Source organism: Trematomus bernacchii, unplaced genomic scaffold (genome assembly GCF_902827165.1).
Source record: "Trematomus bernacchii unplaced genomic scaffold, fTreBer1.1, whole genome shotgun sequence".
In the NCBI taxonomy this organism is placed as follows: domain Eukaryota; kingdom Metazoa; phylum Chordata; class Actinopteri; order Perciformes; family Nototheniidae; genus Trematomus; species Trematomus bernacchii.
The window spans coordinates 1,333,009-1,342,399 of record NW_022987733.1 but is presented as its reverse complement, the minus strand read 5'-3'; the positions used below and the strand labels follow the sequence as shown (position 1 = coordinate 1,342,399).

The following is a 9,391-nucleotide window of genomic DNA, read 5'->3' as shown; positions in this document are numbered from 1 at the left end:
ACATTTGGTTCGTCAGATGTTTTTTTTTAAGGTGGTACTCACGGGAAGTTGGCGACACGAATGGCCACGGGCACAAAGGAGAGCTGTGCCGCCCACTTCAGAGTCACATCCTGGTAAACCTGCAGCATGTTGGTGTGATTACCTAGCAACAGGTTGGTCGTGCCATCCGTCACTAAAGGAGATCAACCAGAAACAACAACCAAATGGTGAGACATAAGAACAGAGCCTTTCGCCATCAGCTTGTTCCTGGTCGGTTATTTTTATGATCATATAAAAACTGTTGTTCTGTTCAAAAATGTACCTATTTAAATATTTTACATTAAATAAATGTACCTAACAATAATGACTTATAACAAAGTATGTTCTGGATGTTAAATCACAATAATCTTTTTATCCCGTGGAAAATTAGGTTTCTTGTCAGTAGCTCCATTTTATCCCAAAATGAAATGTAATAAAAAAATAAAATAATGTATATAAGAAGTTAAAGAAGGAATGTGCAATGAAAATATTTAAAATAAAACACAATACAAATATTTATATAAGCATAAGAAGTTATAGTTAAATGTCCAATAAACTATCAAATATAATAAAAATGAGAGCTGTACAGAACAGATTAAAACACACTTCCAACGTGTGTGAGCCACAGAAAAGTGAATTCTCTTTAAAATGAACAATTATATTCTTAGGTGAGAAACACGTTAATATAAATAACCAATGAAAAATCTCACGTTGTTCGCTTCGTTTACTTTTACGTACATGTGTTGTATGTTCATGAATGCATGTCTGGACATTTATGTACAACACTACAGCAAGCATGTGCATATGATGTGTCCCGGATAATAGACTATTTCATTGACTAACTAGCCACACTAAGAAGCACTGTTAACATTACAATGTAAAGTCTTATGTCTCGAAAAACAGCCTCGGTTTTATAGCAATACAAATGAAATGGTTTTGTCTCAGATTTTTGCCGTTGGAAAACAGTGGTGCATATTCACAAATCCAACCATAGAGCACAGAAATAACACATTCCTGTGGTGGGTGGCATTGCCCTTTAAGTTGAGTGTACCCTCCTGTAAAAGAGAAAAAAAATGTCTTTACATCTCACATCTGGTTTGTATATTGAATTGTCATCTAGATCTTTCATTTTGGGACAAGGTCAGCTTTTATAGGTGTATATATAACTAAAGTTACATATACACTTTCTCCAGTGACTCATGGCTAGAAACATTAAATATAAATACCACTTGTGTTTTATGTGTCAACACACACACACACACACACACACACACACACACACACACACACACACACACACACACACACACACACACACACACACACACACACACACACACACACACACACACACACACACACACACACACACACACACACACACACACACACACACACACACACACACACACACACACACACACACACACACACACACACACACACACACACACACACACACACACACACACACACACACACACACACACACACAAATGTCCAGTCCATCCCACCAATGGTGCAGCTGCCACCTAGAGAGATCTGAGGTGACGGCCACACGCAAAACAAACACGCCGCGCTCACACACACGGTGGGATACACGAGTTATAATATAGTAGCAGCGGTCAGCACAGCAGGGTGTGTGTTGGTGCCACATCAAAGCAAACACACACCTTCTATCACAGCATCAGCATTATAATTACAACCTAATTAGAAAGGTCCAATATGAGTTCTGTCGTCATGTTCAAACCAAAAATCGGCCTTTAATGTTCAAAAAGCTCTTTATTTGTCTCATACTGCCTGTGCTGCAGCACTTCTTTTCACCCTCTGTCTGAAACCAGAGCCCAGTCTGCTCTGATTGGTTAGCTGGCCGGCTCTGTTGTGATTGGTCAAGTGCTTAGAGATGTCCCGCCCCTTAGTCTATCACATACAACGCTAGAAGCACAAGCGTTATAAAGTGATGTGACTATGTTCTGAAAGTAAGAAAAGGAGTGTGGGAGAGAAACTCCCTCTTGATAGAACACAGGGATTTTAGCCTTTGCAGACCATTTACATGCACTAAAACCTATATAACACACTACAGGAAAGGGATACCCCAAAAAGCATGATAGGGCCCCTTTAAACCCCTCCTGTCTTCCACTAAATTCATTATCATTATCACATATTATGTAACCCCTAACATGCCTGGCTCCTTGAATGTTAAATCATCCATTGACTGAGATAATCTAAATGAAACAGTCACCCCATGTCCAGTTTCAAGACGAATGGATCATATCATCTTATTACAAAACCAAAATATTTAGCATCTCACTGGGATTGAATGCAGGAACTGAACTAAATGTACTTTCTGGTGAGCAGGAGAGCCAATAAAAGTTATTCTACAGAGACAAATAAACAGACAGACAGAGGGAGGCAGACGGGGAGAGCGGGGGGGGGCAGCAGATGCAGCTCTGAGGCTGGAAGGAAACACTCAAGAGATCGCTGTTGTCTTTCCTCCTCTGCACTAGTCTCTACACGGTAAGGGTTCAAAGGATATCCACTAAATGACCGTGCACTATACTGAACGGTGGGTGGCAGCTCACAGTCCCAGTGTCACGAGATGTCAAGCATTTAAAGAGGCCCTATTCTGCTCTTTGGGGTTTTCTCTTTCCTGAAGTGTGTTACACAGATTTGTGTGCATGTAAATGGTCTAAAAGGCTAAAATCCCTGTGTTCCCTCCAGAGGGAGTTTCCCTCCTACACACCCCCCTGCCTGAAACGCCTCCATTGGACTCCTTTGTTTACTTCCAGAACATAGTGACATTACTACGTAACACTTACGCTTCTATTGGGTAGCGATACAACACATTGTACGTGATAGGCTGAGGGGCGGGACATCTCTAAGCGGTTGACCAATCACAACAGAGCCAGCTAACCAATCAGAGCAGACTGGGCTCTGGTTTCAGACAGAGGGTGAAAAGAGGTACTGCAGCACAGGCAGTATGAGAAACATAAAGAGCTTTTTGAACATTAAAGCACGGAGACATGTAGAGACACTACATACTGATATACACCTGAACATCAGCAGGAGAGGACTCTTTAAAGTAGAGACACTACATACTGATATACACCTGAACATCAGCAGGAGAGGACTCTTTAAAGTAGAAACACTACATACTGATATACACCTGAACATCAGCAGGAGAGGACTCTTTAAAGTAGAGACACTACATACTGATATACACCTGAACATCAGCAGGAGAGGACTCTTTAAAGTAGAGACACTACATACTGATATACACCTGAACATCAGCAGGAGAGGACTCTTTAAAGTAGAGACACTACATACTGATATACACCTGAACATCAGCAGGAGAGGACTCTTTAAAGTAGAGACACTACATACTGATATACACCTGAACATCAGCAGGAGAGGACTCTTTAAAGTAGAGACACTACATACTGATATACACCTGAACATCAGCAGGAGAGGACTCTTTAAAGCAGAGACACTACATACTGATATACACCTGAACATCAGCAGGAGAGGACTCTTTAAAGTAGAGACACTACATACTGATATACACCTGAACATCAGCAGGAGAGGACTCTTTAAAGCAGAGACACTACATACTGATATACACCTGAACATCAGCAGGAGAGGACTCTTTAAAGTAGAGACACTACATACTGATATACACCTGAACATCAGCAGGAGAGGACTCTTTAAAGTAGAGACACTACATACTGATATACACCTGAACATCAGCAGGAGAGGACTCTTTAAAGCAGAGATACTACATACTGATATACACCTGAACATCAGCAGGAGAGGACTCTTTAAAGTAGAGACACTACATACTGATATACACCTGAACATCAGCAGGAGAGGACTCTTTAAAGTAGAGACACTACATACTGATATACACCTGAACATCAGCAGGAGAGGACTCTTTAAAGTAGAGACACTACATACTGATATACACCTGAACATCAGCAGGAGAGGACTCTTTAAAGTAGAGACACTACATACTGATATACACCTGAACATCAGCAGGAGAGGACTCTTTAAAGTAGAGACACTACATACTGATATACACCTGAACATCAGCAGGAGAGGACTCTTTAAAGCAGAGACACTACATACTGATATACACCTGAACATCAGCAGGAGAGGACTCTTTAAAGTAGAGACACTACCTACTGATATACACCTGAACATCAGCAGGAGAGGACTCTTTAAAGTAGAGACACTACATACTGATATGAACCTGAACATCAGCAGGAGAGGACTCTTTAAAGTAGAGACACTACATACTGATATACACCTGAACATCAGCAGGAGAGGACTCTTTAAAGTAGAGACACTACATACTGATATACACCTGAACATCAGCAGGAGAGGACTCTTTAAAGTAGAGACACTACATACTGATATACACCTGAACATCAGCAGGAGAGGACTCTTTAAAGTAGAGACACTACATACTGATATACACCTGAACATCAGCAGGAGAGGACTCTTTAAAGCAGAGACACTACATACTGATATACACCTGAACATCAGCAGGAGAGGACTCTTTAAAGTAGAGACACTACATACTGATATACACCTGAACATCAGCAGGAGAGGACTCTTTAAAGTAGAGACACTACCTACTGATATACACCTGAACATCAGCAGGAGAGGACTCTTTAACAACACATCGAGAATGAACACAGAAGAGTGCAGCGGCAGTCTGATCCCGGAAGTCTTCCAGGCATGTGGGAATATGTATGTGCTTTTGATTGTTGAGAGGAACCATGTCCTAATAAAAGCTGCTTTTGTTGCACGGGCACATCATGTACTGAATGTATAGCCAATTTCCAAGGGTAATTGAAATAATCTAAATAATGTCTGGAACAGATAGTGAAAGGGCACTTGGAAAGCCATTTCAAATATCAGTTCTTGGCCGTTCTTGCAAGCCCTCCATCCATGTTGGACCCTTCCTCCAGCCTATTTCTCTACTTTCCTTCACATCCTTTGACTCTTTCCATCCATCTCAGATTAACTGTAATACTCTCAATTCTGGCACATTGTTGCTTAAACTGAACCAGACTTTTTTTTTTGCTGTAAAGAACTCTCATAAAAAGGTTGTTTATTGCTCCATGCTCAAAAGGTTATGCACAGAACTTTTATTCTACTGTATTAAAGCATCACTCTGGAGGTCCGACCGTATCTGGGTAATTAGTTTAGTTTGCGGTGATAAGAATCGGCCTGCAGAGGAGTTATACCGTTTTCCTCCGTATCGAAAAACAAACAACTTTCAAGCTTTCACGCCTGGATTCCAGGGTAAATAAAGCAAGCATAAACAAAAAGAGTGATGCTGTTTTAGGATTAAACTCAGCGTATTGCCGTGATATGCACCTTGGTCTAATCAAAAACAGAAACACGGAAGATTGGGCGGAAAAACAAAGCCTGAAATGTCTGAAGAAGGAAGATTTGAGGATGTTTATCAGAACCATTTCCAGACCCGTTGGCACAGTGGGATTATCATAACATACGCAGAACCGAATCTTGTCGGTTGTGTGTGGAAGAGGCCAGATGGGATGTTTTTTTGAACAAGAGCAAACTAAGACAGCTGCACAATCATCACATTGCACACAATCCCTCTCGTTGCCTATCGGAGGTGAAGACAGGGAGAGGTGTATTCCTCTGGAAGCCATTAGCGGTCTGTAGCTGTGTAGCTTCACCATACAGCACACAACCTGTGGGATTATTGAGAGGAGTACCTACGATTTCCATATCCTGCATATTTATTATAACAACATGTATTGCTACTGTATGTACCTGTATCATCAAGTTACCTAGTTTGATATCTGTCTGTCTGGGAGCCTTTCATGCATATTATGGAAAATAAGGCAAGGCAAGGCAAGGCAAATTTATTTATATAGCACCTTTCAACACAAGGCAATTCAAAGTGCTTTACAAAAATGGAAGACATTAAGAAAATGGCATTTAAAATTAGTCATTAAAAAGAAAAGGACATTTCTTGAGGAAGAAAGCAACATTTTTTATCTAAATGTATTATTTGGATTATTGTGACTGTTATTGTTGTTCATATTATTTGTTTACGGTTATTTTTATTTGTTTATTATTATTGTATTATTCATTATCCAGCAGTGGCTCAGTCAGTAGGGGCTTGGACTGTGAGCCGCAGGGTCGCCGGTTCAAGTCCCCGAACAGACCTAAAATAAGGAGAGTGGACTTCTACTTGGAGAGGTCCCAGTTCACCTCCTGCCCTGCCGTGGTGCCCTTGAGCAAGGCACTGGACACCCCTCACTCCCATTGCTCCCCGGGCGCTGTACAATAGCTGCCCACTGCTCCTAGTACTAGACTCCTGGTACTAGGATGGGTTAAAAGCAGAGAACACATGTCACTGTGTGCTGTGTGCTCAGCATGTGAGACCATTACAGAGGGTATCATCCCTTCGATTCTATTCTATTATTATCATCACCATTATGTGCATGTCCTTTTTACTGTATTGACTTTATTTAAGTGATATGTCAGTCAATGTCTTTTGCATTTAATTATGTATTGTTTGATTATTGTCAGGTTCGTTTTTTGTTGTTGCTGTTTTAGTTTAAGTGCACTTTAAATGTCGAAAAATAAATAAAGACAATGGCAAGACAATAAAGAAAAATAAGGATGTTTTTTCCTTTCCGTCTGTTTTACCCTGCAGTTTGGACGTTCAACTTTTGCCACATGTCGCCCATTCCTGTAAGTGATCTATATCAAGCATCTACAATGTAATTGTGTCTCCATAAAGTTTCAATTGTAATGAGGAAAACAGACTTTTCGGAGCTTTACTTGAATAATTCCATGGTTTTTGTCACGCCGGTTTAACCCTAAACCACAAAGATGTTTTGAAAATCACCAAAATCAGATCGGACGTGCACGATATTCACTGGACGGCAACAATATATGATATATCATACCCCTGGATCTATATATATGTCTTTATTATGAAATCCATTCATCCTGCAGCATGTGTGTATGTACTTCATGTGTTCAGGAGTCTCTTTGAATGCATGCAGCAGAGCTAGTTGTTCCATCATGTCCTGCCAGCACCTAGCTTCCTGCAGAGCCAGCCGCGGGGCACCGGGCCACAGAGCACTTTGTTTTTGTGTATTTCTTGTTTCACTTATGTTCAACAGTCTGCTTGTGGCAGGTGCACTGATGCATGGTGCAGTTAGTGTTGCTGCCCTTTAGTTTATTCCAGATGAAACACATCAGAGTGTAACCAGTGCTGCATTTGAAACTATTCTCACATTGGCTGTGCTCGGTTCTCAGCAAAACGACGTCAGCTGGTTCTCTATAGCCCAGTTTTATTACAGTTTATTCCTGATTATTCCCCCTCCAACAGCCTCTTCAGCCTCCTGCCTTCAGGAAGAAGGTTCCTCAGCCTCAGCTCACGCACCTCCAGGCTGGGCAACAGCTTCCTCCACCAGGCGGTCAGGCTGCTGAACTCTCTCCCCTCCCTCCATCTCTTCCGCCCTCTGACATCTCTCCCCTGAACTCTCCACCCTGCCTCCGACCTTTCTCCCCTGCCCCAAATGGTCCTGGACTCTAACCCCCTAACTCACTTTTCTGCCCATCTCCCATGCTACTGCACTGAAACTATACTTTTGAACACTTAAATTATATTATTAACATTTTAAACTGTATACCCCGGTTATCTAGGCCCTTTTTTGTTTTGTTTGATGTATATATGTCACACTGTAGGACTGCGGGAAACGATATCTCGATATTTCTGGATGTACAACATGTAGAATTATTGACAATAAAGCTGACTTTGACTTTTGACTTTGAATTAGCTGCCTAACAAAAGGCCTGCGCTTATTTTAAAATCCCTGTGACATTTGACCTCTTGCTTCCTGTGAATAGCATTGCTAACACCTGCAGTGGTGGAATGTAATAAAGTGCATTTACTCAAGGGCTTTTATTAAGTACAATTGTGAGGTGAGTATTTTCATTCTAGCAGTTTGCTTAGTTAAGATTGTAGATGCCACACTTTTACTTGGAACAGATAATTTAAAAAATTAAGAATTGCTACTTTTATTTAAGAAATCGGAGTACTCCATCCACCTTTAAGATTCTAATTTAATCTGGATTAAAAAGCAACGAAACACAGAAACAAGATGGACCATTTATTTCCTCTTTAAAAGTCCATACAAAAGTCTTCCCATCACTTTCCATTTTTCTCTGTCTAGGTTTAAGTTTCAATTCAATATTTATTCTAACACATTTAGTTAGGGCCTGGTTCATTTGTTTATTTATTTTTTATTTCCTATTTATCGACTTAATTTGTAGATAAATGCTCTTTGTTCAAAATACAAACTCCTTGTATGCCTTGAATTCTAAAGCATTTGGAAAATAAATATATATAGGGGGGATGAGAAGGTTGTGGCGCAGTGGACTAGTGCCTTGGTGTTCGGATCAGGGGAGCACAGGTTCAAACCCCACTGCAGTCAGCATGTCGTTGTGTCCCTGAGACACTTCACCCCAAGTTGCTCCTGTGGGGATTGCCCTCAGTATTGAGTATGTAAGTCGCTTTGGATAAAAGCGTCTAACAAGTAACATGTAATGTAATGGATGATATGGAGTAACATATTTAGAGTCAGATGAATTTGTTTCTACTGCCAACTTGCATATGTTGGGCAGTTGGCAGAAGTTGCAGTAGGTACTCGACATGTCCTGGTTCACAACAGGACTCTATGAGCTGGCAAACAGACTAAAGGTGGAATATTTCTTCATAGACGAGGGGCATCTTGCTGCTTAAATGTCAGGTTACCTGAGCTGTAGGGCAGGAAGCAGCTGGGGTTGAACTCCAGTTTCTTCATGAAGCGGATCTGGCCGTTGTCCCGCAGACAGTAGAGGTTCCTCTCACCCAGGACGAAGATGGAGGAGGAGGATGAGGAGGAGGAGAAGGAGGGCACACACAGATCCAGGGCCTGTTCTCCCAGGACAAACGTCCAGTCAGGCTGAAGGAGATTACATTAGATTTAATACGCTTTATTTATCACAGGTTAGGAAATTGTTTTGTTACAGCAGCGTGAGTTTAAAAAATAAACAAACAGCAGAAAGATAAATATCTAAATAGAGTATCTATAGATAACAAAATATAAAATATGATACGATAATCATTTATTGCCAGATGAAGTCTGAAATGTGAATCACAGCAGCCCCATTTGCAACATCAGACAAGGACAGATATTAAGACACGATACAAAGAAAACAAACATTTAACATAACGGCAAGAGAATACACACACACACACACACACACACACACACACACACACACACACACACACACACACACACACACACACACACACACACACACACACACA

The 9,391-nt window shown here is 41.0% G+C and overlaps 1 protein-coding gene across 1 annotated transcript in view; it reads right to left on the bottom strand.

Moving 5' to 3' along the window:
- bbs9 (Bardet-Biedl syndrome 9) overlaps positions 1-9,391 on the bottom strand; it is a 186,893-nt gene that overhangs the window by 149,913 nt on the left and 27,589 nt on the right. Inside the window, 2 exon segments of the mRNA XM_034145825.1 lie at positions 43-172; positions 8,831-9,020. Of these exon segments, the coding sequence (XP_034001716.1) occupies positions 43-172; positions 8,831-9,020 (320 nt within the window).